Here is a 20136-nt window from a genome sequence, read left to right as displayed (position 1 = left end):
GGAGTTTCTGCTTTCACGGATACTTATAATGTGTATTTATAAATTTTATTGAAAAAACAGGTTGGATGCATTGTCTTATGCTACATGTCAAAATAGATTTGGGTCAAAATGGTTATCTTTTGCTATGGGTATAACTGTTCAATTACACAAATTAACCTGTAAGGCTGTTATTAGTGCATCGTTATTTGAACTTTGGCAAATAATGGACTCCATGAGGGAAGAAAGAGTTACTTATCAAGGATTACATTGGTTATTAGATTATCAAAAGTAGAAATTGTGAAACCAGCAGCTCTTTCATTAGAAATAATTTGGCAGGTTTAAACCTATTTTTGCCTTATCTTTTGTTTTTCCCAGTTAAACGGGGTAATTCTTTTTATAGCTTAAGTGGAATATATCATATGGGCTGTACCGGTCAAACTGTTTCAAACTCGCCCAACATCATATCAGACCTTTAGACACGTACAACCTCCTAAATCATTCTTTTTGATGGTTTGTATTGTCATTGTAGTAGTATGGATGTTGTGATCATATTCAATGGATTAACAGAACCTGACCCGACCCGGTTTCACCCTTTTTAAAGTGTACATTTCAACCTGACCAATATATAGCTTTAACCCGACCCGCCTCATTCCCATATTACCATATCTAATCTGGACAGGCTTCACAAGAAGTTGAGAGGCTCAGTAAACTGAAAGCAAGCCAAATGAAAGAAGTAGTTACGAAGAGGAGGTCTGAGTTGGAAGACATATGTTTCAAGACTCATATTAAGCCTGATCCTAGCACAGCTATTGATAAATCTAATGAGATGATAGATTCCGATAGGCGGGCTCATTGTTAGTAATACATAGCAAGTTGTTTGTTATGAAGTAAAAAAACAAAGTAATTCATATTCTTTGGTTTATGCACCGTAGCTTATGCATTATACATGTAATCCATTCTATACCATAGTATTCAATAGTGTGAAGTGTGACACATATATATTGACGGTGATTGTAGTTACTTGACTCATTGCTAACTTGGTTCAGGGTTTTCACTTTGGGTGAACGAGTGGTTATGGATCCGATCCATGACCCGAAAATCAACAGATCTTGATCAAGATTTTTTAGTTTTTTTTTATCGGTTACGTGTATCAACTTACATGAGGTTGGAATTTATGTGGAGATGAGAAAACATAAGTTTTCAAAAAAGTCTAGAAACAAACATTTCTTTAATGAAACTTCTCATTGTATATATTTCATGCGCACAAGTTTCACATGGCCTTACAACTAAACACATTTTTTTTCTTATGTCTTCTAACTTGTATCGCAATTGTTATTTTCTTTTGCATACTCAAGTGATATAACCATTGTTTTTTGAAGGCGTACATGATTAGTTTCAGAAAGAAGATAATGAAGCAAAACCATATAGTTGTTTTGTAGTCTCAAGTCTCAACTTTGGTGTCTTATCATCTAAACAGGTATAAGAAATTTATAACATTTTCTCCGAGTTGGTGGGAGAATTGATGATGATGATGATGGTGTGGGTTTAGACAAATATCATTTGGGTAGGTTTATACATACCAAGATTGCTTGTGTAACGTATGCATATGTATGTATATATGTTTTTGAATCTACGAGCATGGTACCCGCGCAATGCAGCGACGATAACGGCGGTGTGATGGCGGCGACAGATGGTGATGGTGGTGGCAGCGTCAAATGGTGTAGGTAATTGATGTAGAGGTGTTTGATTTAAAATGGGTAATAGAGATATTTTATAATATAAGGGACTAATGGTGTGATTTAATATTAAGGGTTTGAAGTGATTTAATTCATTAAGGGTATTTTGGTCAATTCACATGTCCAATTTTGTAAACTTTCAACATATGAGTATAATTTTTATATAGTAGTATAGATATATTGTATTTCCAAAAAGAAAAAGACACAAATAGTTTCATATGGAACAAATAAAAGATGATGAACCTTAAAAGAAAGGATTGAATGTGAAGTTTACCCTCATATAAAGGACTGCCGATGTCTTTTCTGATACCTAAGGATGAAACTTGACTTTTGAGGTAAACTATGGACGGTTTTGGTATTAACACATAGGTTTCGTTTCATACAAATTACTCACTCTAATAAAGCAGTTGGTCGTGAACAGTAAGTTTTTGTCTTTACCTCAAACTTTTAGATAAATATTTTATATAGCAATTATAAAGCAAGTGTTGCCTTGGCTGGAGTGGCTTGTCTCTTGGTTTCAAAGGGAGGGGTCACAGGTTCAAAACCCTCCCTCACTTTCCTTTAATGTTTTTTTTTTGTTTTGTTTTGTATTTTATTGTTTAGGATGTTTTGAAATTTATGTTTTACCCCCTAATATTTTATTTTTGAGTTTAAAATAACATATGGGTTTATTTATTTATTTTTTCTTATATATATAAAAAATTCTTATTTTCATGTAACTTTTTTTTCACATTTACTTGCATTTTTTTGTTTTGTTTTGAAATTTGAAAGGTTTTTTTTAAAAAAATTTTAGTCTATTTTAATTTTATTTTGGAAGTTCTTTTAAACATTTTGTTTTTCTTTTTAAATTTGTTTTGTAACTTTTTGTTATTTTAACATTTTTTTTTTGAAACTTTTTTGTTTTCATTATACTTTTTATTTTTTTCAACAATTCCTTTTATAATATTAGATTATTTTTTCTGAAATTTTTTTTCCTATAAGATTTTGTTGTAGTTTTGTTTTTCCTTTGTTTTTTGGATTTTTTATTACATTTTTTCTTTTGGTCATTTTTAAAAGTAAACACAAACATGAATATTTCGTTGTAGTATTGTCCTGAAAAGATAAAACAAACACGTTGCAACGTCAATTTTTTAATATTTGTTCTATTTTAAAAATGTTTGTGGTTTTCTTTAGCACCGATCCATCAACGCATAAACTTTTAGAGACCGAAACCGCCCATCAGACGGTATGAAATACTTAGTCTTTAATAAAGGAAGTTGATGTGAACAGTAAAAAGGTTACAAAATAACCCAGAATAAATAGTTAATAAAAGAAGAAGTAAACATGAAGCCATTTAGAAGGGATAGTGCTGGTCGTATTCTTTGGTGGAAGAGGCACAAGTTCAACACCTGCACAACCCCATTTTAATTTTTTGGATTTTTAAAGTTACAGTATCATCATTTTGAAATTTACATAAATAACCTCCAACTTTTATATTTGTTTTTATTGATATATTAGTTTACTCTCAATTTTTTTTTGTTATGTTTTTTTATATTAATATAAGATGTTTTATGTTCTACATTTGGTTTTGTATATAAAATTTTATTTATTACTTTTAGGATTGCCTCTATATATAATTGTGTATTTAGATGGTATGTTTTTTATGATTTTTGAAAATAAACGTATATAGTATTTTTTTCTCACTCACAGCGATAACGGATGACCATGATAATTCCGGCCCTGCGTAAGGGCTTTGAACCACCTAGTTGTATACAATTTTATTAGGGCTATATATAGAGAGGGGAAAACATACCTTATCATTTTCTTTCTTATATTTATCATAACTTTGACGAGTATTTATTTTTATTTCCGATGCCTCTAGAAACAACAAACCCCACAAAAGTATTGTTGAAGAAGTCGAAGAATCCTATCATTGAGGATTATTTAGTTATACATGACTTTTGATTATTATATAAGTAGGCCGTACGGTATGTTTGATAGCCATATGTGTGTGTATATATATATATATACATATATGTATGTTCATGTCTAGCTAACTATATGTATAAATGCATATATGTGTGTGTATATATATATACATATATGTATGTTCATGTATAGCTAACTATATGTATAAATGCATATATATGTGTGTGTATATATATATATACACATATATGTATGTTCATGTCTAGCTAACTATATGTATAAATGCATATATATGTGTGTGTATATATGCATATATGAGTATGAATATGAGTTGTATCGATTTGATTCATAATTGATGGAGGTTTAATTGATTATTTACTAACAACAAATTGATTCTGGCAGACTTAATACAGATTCGCAAAGCAATCTTTCTCGAGGGACTAGAAAATGGAGATAATGAAATAGCTGATTTCGGAAAGTGTTCAACTTTTAAGGAGATGTGATTATTATTATTATTATTATTATTATTATTATTATTATTATTATTATTATTATTATTATTATTATTATGTATTTTGTTTTATCCTAGAATGAATGAATGAATGAATGAATGAATTTAATATAAATTCCAACTGGCCCAATGATTTGTTCTTAAATTTGATTGTAGGAAAGCTTGGATAGTCAACGCGGCCTTCGTTGCGAATAAGTGAGTTCGTTTCTTTTAATCAATTAGGTTTATGTGTAAAACTTGTTACATAAATACTTCATTTGTGAAGTGAATGATTTAATTTTATTAACTGACAACTACGATAATGCTCTAATTTGTTTCTCAATGAATTGATTTATTGTAGGCGCCTAGATCTTGAAAGGGAAAAAGGTGAGCACAGGCGCCTGTGGGGTGACAAGGATAGCCGGCTTGCGTTTTTTACCGAGAAACAACAGTGAGTATACTTTTAATATTTTTCTAATTAGAATTCTACTCTTGTTATGCATACATATTTTATTAAAAAAGTTTTGAAGAAGTACACTTGTAAACCCTTATTATTCTTTTTGTAATTGAGTTTTCATCGATTGATGATTGTAGGCAAATGTTTAGGGAAGGATGGGACCAAGATGCGTGACAAAATATATAGCACTTGCTTATGAGATGCATAATCTATTTCTAGCCGATAAAGAAGATAAATTATTATTCTATCAAGTTTGTTTCGTCCATCAACTCTTTATCTGTATCTTGTAATCTTGGAAGGAGATTTTCATATGCTTGTCTTATGTAATGATTGTTAATCTACTTTTATTGTTGGGTTTTAGTTTCTAGTAATATTTGCACTTGGTTATTTAACGAGTTTATATGTGGAATTAAAAGTTGTGATAGTGAATGATTTAATGGAACAGTAATGTTAGGATGAATCATAGTCTTGTTTTGTTAGTTCGGCCTACAAGTGCGTCCCATTTACAAGTCAAGCAGAATATTTCGATGTCTACCTATGGATATTTGTTCTTGTATCATAAAATCATGGTACATGACTACATGCCCTCCAACTGAAAGAAAAAGAAATGAAGTATATATAAGACTGAAACTTCCACATGTCCTCAAATGTTTTTGTATTTGATTAATTTTTATTTTTTTTTTGATACTTGGATGCCTGTTTTAGTATATTTTTCAGTATGATTTCCATGTATATCACTGCTGTAAGATCTGATACTTTAGAAGCTTAACAAAAAGTTGGAAAAGTTCTCTTTTATACATTTAGATGTACCAATAATAATATTTGTTTACGATCTGGTGGTGGTCAAGTACTCCATATCTGTAAGGACCTTTGTTTTTTAGACTTTGTTATATCCTACTTTTAGTCGGTAGTAATCAGCTTATATGGATAATAATGTTAACTTTTCTGGAGTTTGGAAGTAAACAGAGAAACCTTCATTATCGAAGTTACTCCACTTGTTTTGTTTTCCTTCTGATTGGTGGCACCGATCACAATCATCTTTACTTTGTGGATATTTAATATCACCGATAGATGGAGGGATTCTAGTGGTCAATGGCTACATTTCTCACCGCTTGGGCTGATGACAATTCTCTTTGGGCACTACTTAGCATGCGTGCTTTGCTTGGAGTTGCAGAAAGTGTGGCACTTCCATGTATGAACAATATGATTGCCAGGTAATCAACTTTTCTGTATAATCCTTAGAGATTAGCTGATTTAATAGTAAATAAAAAAGAAGCTAAAATGGAAACGGGTCAAAAATTGTTCAAATGTATTTTCTAATTTCTATGAAAAAAATTCCCTAATCATTTTGTTAAAAAAGACAATCTAGTGCTAAAATATTAAGTACTTGATGTTATATTTGACACACTGGTAGCTTATAAAACGATGGAAAATAATGGACACGGAGTGTTTTAGATCAACCCAACCTGTTTGTGACATGTACGAAAAAGTACCATGTTGTCCAGTTATAAGACCCTTCTGCATCACCTGCCCATTTTGCCTCTAACGATCATATAGGACTATAGTTCACTACAAGTTACGCAGATATAGTAATCAACTCGCATGTTCATATCATTACTCCAATTGATTGTTGTTTTGTATCACCAAGAGGGTTAGATTGTTTTTGATATTTTTCGGGTAGATAGTTTCTGCAAACTGAACCATCCAGAGCTGTTGGGCTTGCAATGGTTGGATTTCAGCTTGGAAGTGCTACTGGACACACACTTTCTCCCATCTTAGGAACTAATAATACACTTTGTGCAATTTTTCAACCCATCTGTCTTGTTTCCCTTTTAGCTATATATTTTTACTTGTTTGACCAATCTATCCTATATAATGTAGAACACATATGGATTGCGTCATACAATCCTAGTTGGCAAGAAGTTAGGCTGTCCACGTCAGATTCTACACACAATTGCCAATGTCATCTGTGTTTCGTATAACGGATCTTTATATGTATAGGTTTTGGCGGGCTTATTAAATTTGGATAAAATTTTCTCTGCAAAAAATATATGCAGACAGATACCTGCAACGAGATATTTCTTTCCCTGCAAATAAGATATGTATAATATTCTTTCCTTACATAAATAAGATATGTATAATCAAATACTCTTCTTTTTCTATCTCCTTTTCTCTCTTTCTCTCCTCATATTTTTTGGATCATGATCAGTTAGTATTTCATTTTCTTTATGTATTTTGTAAATGCAGATATAAATCTGGATACAAGATTTAAAGATGATGGTAATCTTGAAGGTTTGTATATCTTTTTTAATATATTTTTGGTTGTTTATTTCATATATGATAGGAATTTCTTGGTTAGTTTTGGTTTAATATTGCTAAAGGTTTGCTTGTTCGGATCGAAAAAGAAGAGGAATATCAACACCAAAGAAGTAATTTATTGGTAATTCTTTAGGTTTATGAGTTAGGGTTATTTGGATCTGAAAATACTGTTCAAAAAGATGTTCATTTTTTAAAAGTAATTTATTTATGTTTAATACGTCTTTTGAGGAAGATGATCAAAAGTTAAGTTTTAAGGATTTTTGCTTCTTCGTATTCTTTTCTGGTCATCAAAATTTTTCGCTATTTTGTAAAGTTAAATCTGGATAGGAGATGAGGTGTTAATGGGTTGTTGTATCTGCTTTCTTAATCATTTTTTTTTGGTTGTAGAAGATGAGTGCTTTAATGAAAAGATCATACTTTATTTGATTTTCGACAAAAAGATTCAAGACCAAAATTTGGTTTTTAAGGGTTTTTTATTGCTGCTGCGAAATGCCAATGGTCAGATTGAAAAACAATTAGAAAACAGAACTCTTTGTAGGTGCTGATGGTTGAATTGAGAATGGATCAAAGCAGTATCGTTTGATATTTTTACATGTAACAATTGGTGAGTCAGATGCTCTCTTGTGTGGTTTATTCTTGTTTTGTATTTCAGGTTGCTGCTTTATTGTGACTTTGGGGAATTGGGAGCTCTGTTGAAACTTCGGTTGGTTTTGTTTCACCATCTAGATATTTGATAGCTTTTTGTTGAGCTGTTGTTCTTAGATATGTGGTTTCAATATGAGCTTTTAGTTTGATCTAGGTTCTAGTTATTATGTCGGATATGTGTTCTGGTTTGATGTGGCCATCATACCAATAAAGATTTGCCTTATAGTTGTGAATCTACACTGACTAGGACAGCCCAATATCCTTTTTATTTATTTGCTAAAGCACGTTTACTGAGATATCCACAGATGCCCTGGACGACTTACGTAGAGCTTTGTAGAATCATGTTAAGGCTGAAATAGATGCGTGTCAAAATTTTGAACCACAGTTGTGATACACATGAATGCTTAATTCGAACTCGCAATCTAAGTTAAAAGCACCAGACTGTTTCCTTTTATCATTGACTTGGATGAATCTGAAGTTTTTAATACATTTTGTGTGGGATTTGTCTCACAAAACTTTTGACTTTTTGACAATAAACATTGATTAAAAGCTGGATCAGAAGCACCGAGATTTTTCATCCTATCGTTCACTTGGGGGAATCTGAAGCTACATATACATTTAGTGTTGGATTTGTCTGATTTGCATTTAATGACATTGAATAAAGATTAACAGCCTGATTGTATCTGGAACTTTGACTACCTAAGCACATAATTTGACCACCTATGCACATACTACTTTTAGGATAAGCCTAAGTAGGCCATGAATGCTGCATTTTGCTCAAATTCTGCGTGAATATAGTCATATTGAACCTGATCCACGGCTATCGATAAATCTAATGTGATGATAGATTCTGGTAGGCAGGCTCATTGTTAGTAAATCACAGTAAGTTTGATGTAGAAGTTAGTTTTTGTTGAGGAAATAATTAGCTTACTACATTTCATCTTCAAAGAACAAGGTTTGACATAGAAAGCCCAAGTAATTTAAAAGGTTTTGACTTTATAAGCAATAGGCTTGGTAGGGTGGTTGTAACATTGTCTTTGAGTTTGTTTCCAGGTTTCATTGTTTTGCCGGTAGTGTATTTGACCCTTTTCCTGGAGCTGAAATGTCGGAATCAACCGGTTTTGGTTACTCGAGTTCACAAGAACATCTTTAGAGTTGTAGCAATCTCTAATATCTAATAAACGGGTCAGTTATGATACTTTATTGGGATTTTATACGTGAAATATAATTGTCATTACCATCATTTTCTTATTAATATTGTGTAAAAGTGGCTGGATAAAAGTGATTGGTAGTGAAGACCTAAAGAATAGTAAACTAATATTGGACTAAAGGTTGTATTGCTTGCATCTATAACATGAGTATAATCATTGAAGGTTCAAATGCCAGGAGTAGCAGTGGGTCGTGCAGTTGATTTATCCATGTTAAAAGGGTATGATGAGCTTATAGATGAACTTGAAAACATGCTTGAGATCAACGGGAAGCTTCGCCCTAGAAATCAACACCTAAATCGTGTTCACTGATGATGAAGGAGACATGATGCTCATGGGTGATAATCCATGGCGGTAAGTAACCTTACACTACTTGTGTCACACCCCGTTGTAGCGGAAATACAGAGTTAACAAATAATTACGTACTAACCAAAGGCTAATAGAAATTACATCTATTTAATACCAAATACAAGTCTAATACAAGTACAATCGTTCAAATGTGAACCCCAGAATACGGATACAAGTCATCCATATATGGAATTTGGCCCACTGAATACAAGATAAATATTTGGACAGTCTAGTACGATTAGAACTAATAAGATGATAGTTCGCATATGTCTGATGCTAATTGTACATCCAAAGTCAAAAGAATGGCCCTAAAATGCCAAGATGATCCAAGACTTACTGTTGGTTACCTGAAAAGCATGAAATTTGAGAGGATCAACTATCGAAATAGTTGGTGAGTTTACAGTGTATTTGACCAAAGTTTAGTCGTCATTGAGAATACATAATGACATGTAGTTATTTAAGACAAGACAGCTGGGAGCAAAATCCGACAATATATAATGACAGTCCAGACCTAAGTCCGACAATATGACTAATATGCCTCGCACAGGATTTCCCGTCTAAAGTGGGGTGCGGACCAGAACCATGACAGTCAGGAACAAAATCTGACAAAACAACCATTAGGATCTCATAATGGTAATAACTACATAAGGGGAACATTTTAGTCTGTCAAACACATAAACATTTAGTCAGCCGACAACATGGCAAGTCTAAGTTACATAGAGCAAAATTTCATAAGACGTGTATACACATTTTCAGATAACCGTCAACATGGCAAACATAAGGCAAATGATTTAAGTAGCCAAATCACATGACATAGACAAATACAAATCATTTATAAAGTAATCGTGTATACAACAGTATATGCTTTTCAGGCCCAAAGTAAAAAGAAAAAAAAAAAGGGCGCCATAAACTCACCTTATAGATTGACGAATTAAAAGGATGAGCAGATTTGTAAATGAGCAATTTAGTCTCCACGTCTATCCGAACCTAGGATATAAGTACCAATGGTGAGGATCAAATCTCATGACGACAAGTATCCTACGTACAACTACTTAGCTATCGTTCCTAGAATGCCACGACCAAGTATGTGATAAATGTCCATTTTATTTGACTATCAATGTTACTGACATTGTCATTATAAGGTAGTCTAAAGTACTAATCCATATACACAAAGTTCAAGTGCATAAGTTACCGTCTTTTGAAAATATCAAATAGCCTCTGATCTCGCGTCGCGAGACACGACTGCAACGAGTGAAAAACAGTTTTTCTACCCGTTTTTCAGAAATCCACAATGATTTATAATCCAACCTTTTCATTACAATGACTAGATACATGTTGAAAGAACTAAAAAAATAAAAACTGTCCATTTTTACTTATCAAAACAATCCCATCACTTGTGATTTCCAAGACCTATTTCTAGTAAAATTTCATCTAACATCAAAAACCAAAACTCATTTCATTATCAAGGCCTACTAGTTCAATCAATATAAATGAAATTAAACCTTCAAATAGGATTTAGTATAATAAAAGTTTAGAGAAAAGTTGCTTACCAATTTGAAGTTCTTGAAATAAAGTTTAGAAGATGACGATGAGGATGCTGATTACAAGAAAATTATGCTTGCCAAATGATTTTGTTATAACACTAAAATTTATTTCCCATTTGATTTCAATAAATCATAGATTGATTTTGAGAATAAAATGTGGTGTGTGTGTGTTATGTTTGTGTGTCTCGACGCAGCAAAGAAAGAAGAAAAAGGGGTGTATTGGTGTTTTAATTTCCACCACAAACAAAGGACCGGCCTAGTGGCCTTATTTTGAGTATTATGTACCCTTAATTTGGTAAAATGCTTACGATTAAATACCGTATGACTAAAAGGTTATAATTTAAAGTAAAGGTATTTTCTCCCGTGTTATTTAAATTAAGACAAGTTAATAAAGTTTCGTCAAAGTGAACTTTATAATATTAAGTGTAGACAGTCTAATTATTTTGTACAAGACATAACCTCTAAATATTTATTTAAAGTTATTTTTAAGACTGGGCATTAGTCTAGATAGCTAATAGTCTACGTCATCAAGATACATTTAATTTGACTAAGTCAAAAGTCCAATTGTCTAATAACTTCCACGTCTAATAACCGTCTAATTTAGACTAGATTATGATAATGACTAAGCTTAATGGAGATTAAGACTAACCCGATGTTAATTAATTACGAGTTGTCACAACTTGCACCGATCATGAACTATTATTATTTCACTTTAGCTGTATCTAGAGTTTGCAAAATGAGTGGGTCGGGCAGGTTGCGTAACGAGTAATCATGTGTTGTATTTTGGTGTGGGTTGGGTTGATTTGAAACACTTTGTTCAAACGCGTTGACCCATATACACTTAAATGGGTCAAAACAGCCATCAGGAGTTTCTGCTTTCGGGAATATTTATAATGTGTATTTATAAGTTTTATTGAAAAAACATGTTGAATGCATTGTCTTATTCTATGGGTCAAAAAAGATTTGGGTCAAAATGGTTATCTTCTGCTACGGGTATAACTGCTCAATTACACAAATTAACCTGTTATTGCTGCATGATTATTTGAACTTTGGCAAATAATGGACTCCACAAGGGAAGAAAGAGTTACTTATCAAGGATTACATTGGTTACTAGATTATCAGAAGTGGAAATTGTGAAACCAGCGACTCTTTCATTAGAGATTATTTGGCAGGTTTAAACCTATTTTTGTCTTATCTTATGTTTTTCCCAGTTAAATGGAAGATGTCCATATGGGCTGTGCCGGTCAAACTGTTTCAAACTCACCCAACATCATATTAGACCTTTAGACACGTACAACCTCCTAAATCATTCTTTTTGATGGTTTATATTGTCTTTGTAGTAGTATGGATGTTGTGATCATATTCAATGGATTCACAGTTTCTTTAAACAAGGGCAAACTAAGTCAACTTGACCCAACCCGGTTTCACCCTTTTTAAAGTGTACATTTCAACCTGACCCATATATAGCTGTTACCCTAACCGTCCGACTCCCATCTTACCATGTCTAATCTGGACAGGCTTCACAAGAAGTTGAGAGGCTCAGTAAACTGAAAGCAAGCCGAATGAAAGAAGTAGTTACGAAGAGGTCTGAGTTGGAAGACATATGTTTGAAGACTCATATTGAGCCTGATCCTGGTAGGCGGGCTCATTGTTAGTAAATCATAGTAAGTTGTTTGTTATGAAGTAAAAAAACAAAGAAGTAATTCATATTCTTTGGCGCAGTGTGACACATATATATATTGACTATGATTGTAGTTACTTGACTCATATATATTGACTGTGATTTTAGTTACTTAATGGGTCCAGGGTTTTCGGCTTGGGTCAACGAGTGGATATAGATACGATCCATGACCTGAAAATCAATAGATCCTGCTCAAGATTTTTTAGTTTTTTCTTGGCTACGTGTATTAACTTACATGAGGTTGGAATTGGAAGACATGTTTCAAGACTCATATTGAGCCTGATCCTACGATGATAGGTTCTGGTAGACGGGCTCATTGTTAGTAAATCATAGTAAGTTGTTTCTTGTGAAGTAAAAAAGTAAAGAAGTAATTCATATTCTTTGGTTTATTATGCACTGTAGCTTATGCATTATACATGTAATCCTTTCTATACCATAGTATTCAATAGTGTGCAGTGTGACACATATACCTTGACTGTGATTGTAGTTACTTTACTCATTGCTAACTCGGTCCATGGTTTTCGGCTTGGGTCAACGAGTGGATATGGATCCGATCCATGACCTGAAAATCAACATATCCAGATCAAGATTTTTTAGTTTTTTTTTTAATCGGTTACGTGTATCAACTTACACGAGGTTGGAATTTATGTGGGCATGAGGAAACATAAGTTTCAAAAAGTCTAGAAACAAATATCTCTTTAATGAAACTTCTCATTATATATATTTCATGCACACAAGTTACCAATGGCCTTACAACTAAACACATTTTTTTCTTATGTCTTCTAAGTTGAATAGCTAGAAGCTAGCTCCTAGCAACTTGTATCACAATTGTTATTTTATTTTTGCATACTCAAGTGATATAACCATTGTTTTTTGAAGTCGTATATGATTAGTTTCGGCAAGAAGATATCGAAGCAAAAATCATATACATGTTTTGTGCTCTCAACTTTGGTGTTTTCTCATATAGACAGGTACAAGAGATTTGTAACAATTTTTTACTTGGTAGTCTATGTTCTCTGAGTTTAAGAGTAACATTGTGCTTTCTGTTTTACATGGTCCCTTCTAAAAGTCTATAGCTTTTAATCAACCACACTTTTTACTAGGTTCATTTTTAGCATTGATTTAGAATAAAACAAGAAAGAAAATTGCTTTTTACTTTAAAGCAAAGCAACTATGCTCCAAAGTTTAAGTGGATTAAGTTGCGAAACTATAACTCTAGGGACCATGGATGCTAAACATTATAAGGAAGACTTCAGTTCCGGTACAAAAATTGGAAAACCATAGGGACTATTTTTGCATTTAATTCAAAAATTATGATACATGGCATGTTTTTGTTTTGTTTTTGGTGGGCTACTAGACTGACACTAAAGGGCCGTTTGGTTCGCATAATTTTTTTTTTTTTTTTGAAGGAATTGAAATCTGTCAAAGAAATTAGAATTTGATGAAATTGGAATCTCAATGGATTGAAATCTGATGGAATTGAAATTCGATTGAATTATAATATTTTATGTTTGATTGAGTGGATTTGAATGGAATTCATAATAATAATTATAAAAATAATAATAATAATAATTGAAATATATTTTTTTAATTTGTAATATTAATAAATTTTACAAAATATAAAAATTTATATAAAATATTATTAATTTTTTATAAAATAATAAATTTTTTGTAGATTAATATTAAATTTTATAAATTAAAGTTACTTTTTATTAAATAGTAATAAGTTTTTATAAACTAATAAATATTTTTATACAATAATATTATAATTTACAAATACTTATATAAATATTATTTATAATTTTGTAAAGGAATATTTTTAAAATTTTATATATATATATTATTAATTTTTTTATCAAATAATATTATACTTTACAAGCTAAAATTAGATTTTTATATAAAAAATGACTTTAATAAATAGTAATAAACTAAGTATTATTATTTTTTTATAAAATTTTAAACAATTTTTAACTAATACGAAGTAATTATTAACAATAATGTAATTATTATTATTATTACAGTTTTATAAATATAATAATTTTAACAGTAATAATTATTATCATAAACATAGTTTTGAAATATATTATAATAATTTTAATATTTAAAAAATAGTTATAAAAGATTTAGTTTTATCAAAATTTGAAATTCAAAAAAAAAAAAAAAAAAAACTTGAATTACAAAGGAATTTCAAACTTTCCATTAAAAATGTAAAGGAATCTTGAATTCCATCATATGATGGAATTTGAAGGAATCCAATTCCATACGAACCAGACAACTAATAGAATGGAATCTGAAAATTCCATTCTGCCAACCAAACAGGATATGAAATGAAATTCAGATTCCAATTCCATCGAATTCCTTGAAATTCTGCGAACCAAACACCCCATAAAGAAAACCCTTATTTTTTATTAACCAAGTTGATTTCTAAATAAACAATTTTCACTTTAACATAACAACAAGACACAATCACTCGTGCAAAGTAAGAGGGAGGTAAATTGTATAAAGTCTTGCTTCTGCTATCGATGGGGTAGAGACTCATTTCATAAGAACCTCTGGTCAAACGCAGAAATATCAAATTAAGGAGTGTGAAGAGTAAGGTAACCGTACTTGTCGATCGAGTCCACCTGACTACAAATAATTATCACTTTAAAAACCCTTTTCCAAAAGTAAAATTTCGTGGATTAATCTTTTATTTTTATTCTTGTGTTTGTCAAATATTAATTATTTCAATGTTATAAATAATAGTGATTTGATAAGCGTGATCATAAATATGTAAATACATCACTGTTTGGTGGAACTTGTTGTTATTGTAGGTGTTACTTCCATAGTCATGGGTTCAAAAATCTCCGGTTGTAATTTTTTTTCTTTTTGGTAACTCTTATTTGTTGCCACATACATTATATATAGGGGTTTCATATCACATAATCATTGGCATTTGTATCAAGTATTTGCCTAATTTCTTATGTGTTGTCTCACATAACCGCACATTCTTGATGATTATGTTTGTTATTCGTAAGAGAAATATTGCAATTCGATTGAAACCTTTGATGTCGGTTGAAATTGATCACAAATGGTGATCAATTCTGATAAATGAATCCAATAACATTTCCTTGCTCCTTGTACACTTGATGCGGATGATAACAGATTTGCTGTTGTAACTTTGCAAATTTTCTTTGACTAAATTAACCCTACGGTTTGTTTCAAACAGATTTTCTAAACTCGATATATGATTTCTGATAGTAGTATGTAAGAGGACGAAAACAATTGTAATACAAGTTGATACTCTTCACACTCCCCTAAACTAAACACAATTTTTTTCTTATATGTCTTCTAAGTTGAAGATCTAGAAGCTCACATTAACTTGTATCACAATTGTTATTTTCTTTTGCATACTTAAGTGATATAACCATTGTATTTTGAAGGCGTATATGATTAGTTTCAGCAAGAAGAAATTGAAAGAAAAATCATATACTTGTTTTGTGATATGAAGAAATTGAAAGAAATTTGTAACAGTTTCTCCGAGTTGGTGGGGGAATTGATAATGATGATGATGGGTGTGGGTTTAGACAAATATCATTTGTATGTTTATACATACCAAGATTGCTTGTGTATATGTATGCATATGTAGGTATATATATTTTGAATCTAGTATTTCTATAAAGAAAAAGACAGAAATAGTTTCATGTGGAACACATAAAAGATGATGAACCTTAAAAGAAAGGATTGAATGTGAACTTTACCCTCATATAAAGGACTGCTGATGTCTTTTTTGATACCTAAGGATGAAACATGACTTTTGCACTGTATTCTCGAGTTTTTATTAAAAGAAGAGAAAGGAGGAGATTGGATAGGGGAAGAAATGATATAAAATTACATAAAAAAGAGACATTTTCGAGTTGAAAGAAAAGAAAAGAAAGTTGAGAGTTGAATGTATTATTGAGTTAGAAGTGAAGAAAAAGAAAGGATAAAAAGATATAATTTTACATTTATAGCCTTATAGTAATTAAAACCTTTATAAGTTTGAGGGGTATAATAATAATTTAACCACTTTTCTTTCCAAATCTTTTCAAAAATGGTAGGAAAGTTTTGGGATCAAAACATCATTTTTGTTTTCTTTTCTTTCCCTTCATTTTTCTTAAAACAAAAAAAACTCAAGAATTAAAAAACTAAAAGTTTATTACTCTTTCTTTTCTTATCTACTCCAAATAAAACCGACGATTTTGGTATTAACACATTGGTGTCGTTTCATACAAATTGTATACAATATTATTAGGGCTATATATACAGAGAGAAAAACATACCTTATCATCATTTATTTTGTTTCTTATATTTATCATAACTTTATTTATTTTTATTTCCGATGCGTCTAGAAACAACAACAAATCCCACAAAAGTATCGTCGAAGAATCCTATCATTGAGGATTATTTGGTTATACATGACTTTGATTATTATAAAAGCAGGCCGTACGGTATGTTTGATTGCCATATGTGTGTGTATATATATGTATACATATATATGTATGTTCATTTCTAGCTAACTATATGTATAAATGCATATATATGTGTGTGTATATATATATATACACATATATGTATGTTCATGTCTAGCTAACTATATGTATAAATGCATATATATGTGTGTGTATATATGCATATATGAGTATGAATATGAGTTGTATCGATTTGATTCATAATTGATGGAGGTTTAATTGATTATTTACTAACAACAAATTGATTCTGGCAGACTTAATACAGATTCGCAAAGCAATCTTTCTCGAGGGACTAGAAAATGGAGATAATGAAATAGCTGATTTCGGAAAGTGTTCAACTTTTAAGGAGATGTGATTATTATTATTATTATTATTATTATTATTATTATTATTATTATTATTATGTATTTTGTTTTATCCTAGAATGAATGAATGAATGAATGAATGAATTTAATATAAATTCCAACTGGCCTAATGATTTGTTCTTAAATTTGATTGCAGGAAAGCTTGGATAGTCAACGCGGCCTTCGTTGCGAATAAGTGAGTTTGTTTCTTTTAATCAATTAGGTTTATGTGTAAAACTTGTTACATAAATACTTCATTTGTGAAGTGAATGATTTAATTTTATTAACTGACAACTACGATAATGCTCTAATTTGTTTCTTAATGAATTGATTTATCGTAGGCGCCTAGTTCTTGAAAGGCGAAAAGGTGAGCACAGGCGCCTGTGGGGTGGCAGGCGTAGCCGGCTTGCGTTTTTTACCGAGAAACAACAGTGAGTATACTTTCAATATTTTTCTAATTAGAATTCTACTCTTGTTATACATACATATTTTATTAAAAAAGTTTTGAAGAAGTATACTTTAAACCCTTATTATTCTTTTTGTAATTGAGTTTTCATCGATTGATGATTGTAGGCAAATGTTTAGGGAAGGATGGGACCAAGATGCGTGACAAAATATATAGCACTTGCTTATGAGATGCATAATCTATTTCTAGCCGATAAAGAAGATAAATTATTATTCTATCAAGTTTGTTTCGTCCATCAACTCTTTAATAGTATCTTGTAATCTTGGAAGGATATTGTCATATGCTTGTCTTATGTAATGATTGTTAATCTACTTTTATCTAGTAATATTTGCACTTGGTTATGTAACGAGTTTATGTGTGGAATTAAAAGTTGTGATAGTGAATGACTTAATGGAATAGTAATGTTAGGATGAATCATAGTCTTGATGATTTAAGGTGTAGTGTTTTTTTACATGAATCTAAAAACGGGTAGAGGGATAGGTTTTTCTTTATTAGGTTACCAGGGGCGGGCGAGTCCTGGACTCAGTGACCATTACACGGGGAAGCTCGAACTGGATACCTCTTGTGACTTGTGAGGATGTTAGAACGCCTCATGCCTAACAACTATATTGAATGAGTTAATGGTGTTTCTATCAATTTGGTGATTGAGGTTTTTTGGAATTTCTTATTTAAGTGTTATACTTTTATTTTGAATCAAACACTTTCTGAAAAAATTCATATCTGTTACTAAGGTTTTGCTAAACATAACACGTAGGGCTATTCAATGAGTGTTGTCGCGATACTACCAATAGTGAATTGGTGATATGAAAAGGGAAATCTGTCAATGTGGTTAAAAGGTAACCAAGACAAGTCGGGTATTGGGTTAAGATGGTTTCTAGTAGCTTTTTCTTGGAGGCAATACATAGGAGAGAAAAGAGGAATTAAATTGGGCTGTCCTTGTAATCAGAGCAAGTAGATATTATTTGAAAAACACGTTAGCTATTATTTTGAGATTCTTTTTTGGGGGGTGAGAGGAGTGTGACTATGCAAGCGGAATTACGAGGTGATTGTCACACTTAAATAATTCACTGTACATACCAGAGTTAAGTTGTCATGTACTTGTACCATCCGCTTTCAACTTTTGTACATTTTGGTGTAATCTTTTGATATATGCCAGTTACTGACAACCATTCGTACGTTTTTGTTTCACTTTTACCTTTAGGGATCATTTCTAGAAATTAGAGTATTTTGCACAGGGAAAAAAAAAAAGAGTCAGATACCGCTTGTAACTAGTGATGAACGGTCCTCCAGTAAAGATATGATGAGTTTGGATCGGCATTTTGTTAGAAATAGGATTGATAGGGGAACCATTTCTCCTTCTAAAGGACAGAATCTTACGTAGTATTGGTTCCTTGTTTTGTTAGTTCGGCCTACAAGTGCGTCCATTTACAAGTCAAGCAGAATATTTCGATGTCTATGTATGGATATTTGTTCTTGTATCATAAAATCATGGTACATGCCCTTCAACTGAAAGAAAAAGAAATGAAGTATATATAAGACTGGAACTTTCACATGTCCCCAAATGTTTTTGTATTTGATTGATTTTTTTTTGGATACTTGGATGCCTGTTTTAGTATATTTTTCAGTATGATTTCCATGTATATCACTGCTGTAAGATCTGATACTTTAGAAGCTTAACAAGAAGTTGGAAGAGTTCTCTGTTATACATTTAGATGTACCAATAACAGTATTTGTTTATGATCTGGTGGTGTTTAAGTACTCCATATCTGTAAGGACCTTTGTTTTTTAAACTTTGTTATATCCTATTTTTATCGAGACCTGCAAATTTAAGATTCTTCCCCAAAAAAGTCTACTTTAAGATCTATATATCTCCATTGATCCTAACGGTCATTCAATATGCTGATGCAAACAATAGTACCTTTAGATAATGTCAACCAACCTCACTTAATACTTTTTTTCAAGAGATCTTAATTTGTATTTTTAGTTTGTGATTATTCTTTTGATATGTATGGAAATAAACCACTGTTTGTTATCAGAATTATAAAACTAAAGTGTATAGATGCAAATATTAATGGGTAACATTTTTATCTTCAACGACAAATGTTGTGTGGAAATATTAGTGTTCTGTCTTCAACGACAAATGCTGTGTGGAAATATTACTGTTTTGCAAGTATGTTCAAAAAAAAAAAATTAGTGTTTTGCAAGTATAACAAGTAGGTAGTTATTTAAAGACATTATATTGTCATTCTTTACATCATTAAACAGTACGATACTTACTTTCAATTGTGTGAAAATACTAGTGTTTTGCAAGTATAAACAAGTGGGTGGTTATTTACGGACATTATATTCTCATTCTTTATATCATTAAACAGTACAATATTTACTCTTGATTGTACAATTAAAAAAATTAATTTCTACACAACCTAACTTAATTAAAAAATTTCACATATATTCACAACACAATTAAAACTAATATTTTATTACATTAATATGACTATTCTTAATACCCGTATGTGATATA

At 31.2% G+C, this 20136-nt stretch overlaps 1 protein-coding gene and 2 long non-coding RNA genes across 3 annotated transcripts; 2 read left to right on the top strand and 1 right to left on the bottom strand.

The window, feature by feature from the left end:
- Nucleotides 1-9179: 9179 nt before the first annotated feature.
- On the bottom strand, nucleotides 9180-10838 carry LOC122607955. The gene is made up of 3 exons (XR_006325130.1): nucleotides 10641-10838; nucleotides 10006-10077; nucleotides 9180-9437 (listed from the first exon to the last, which is right to left on the bottom strand). It is a non-coding gene; the product is annotated as an uncharacterized LOC122607955 (long non-coding RNA).
- Nucleotides 10839-11314: 476 nt separating this feature from the next.
- Nucleotides 11315-12426, top strand: LOC122607956. The gene is made up of 2 exons (XR_006325131.1): nucleotides 11315-11806; nucleotides 12152-12426. It is a non-coding gene; the product is annotated as an uncharacterized LOC122607956 (long non-coding RNA).
- A 4199-nt stretch (nucleotides 12427-16625) lies between these two features.
- LOC122607954 lies at nucleotides 16626-17961 on the top strand. Its single transcript, XM_043781039.1, has 5 exons — nucleotides 16626-16784; nucleotides 17060-17156; nucleotides 17307-17345; nucleotides 17491-17580; nucleotides 17723-17961. The coding sequence occupies exons 1-5, from the start codon at nucleotides 16676-16678 to the stop codon at nucleotides 17757-17759; spliced, it is 372 nt and encodes a 123-aa protein (XP_043636974.1). The 5' UTR covers nucleotides 16626-16675; the 3' UTR covers nucleotides 17760-17961.
- The last annotated feature ends 2175 nt before the right edge of the window (nucleotides 17962-20136 follow it).

This window comes from Erigeron canadensis, chromosome 7 (genome assembly GCF_010389155.1).
Source record: "Erigeron canadensis isolate Cc75 chromosome 7, C_canadensis_v1, whole genome shotgun sequence".
Taxonomy (NCBI): domain Eukaryota; kingdom Viridiplantae; phylum Streptophyta; class Magnoliopsida; order Asterales; family Asteraceae; genus Erigeron; species Erigeron canadensis.
This window is presented reverse-complemented; position numbering and strand designations above follow the sequence as displayed.

What these genes read in the sequence shown, in the direction of transcription:
- LOC122607954 (XM_043781039.1), top strand. Translation starts at nt 16,676, where the DNA reads ATGCGTCTAGAAACAACAACAAATCCCACAAAAGTATCGTCGAAGAAT. An exon ending in TTATAAAAGCAGGCCGTACG is followed by an intron (nt 16,785 to 17,059) that starts GTATGTTTGATT and finishes TGATTCTGGCAG; the next exon opens with ACTTAATACAGATTCGCAAA. An exon ending in TTTTTTACCGAGAAACAACA is followed by an intron (nt 17,581 to 17,722) that starts GTGAGTATACTT and finishes TGATGATTGTAG; the next exon opens with GCAAATGTTTAGGGAAGGAT.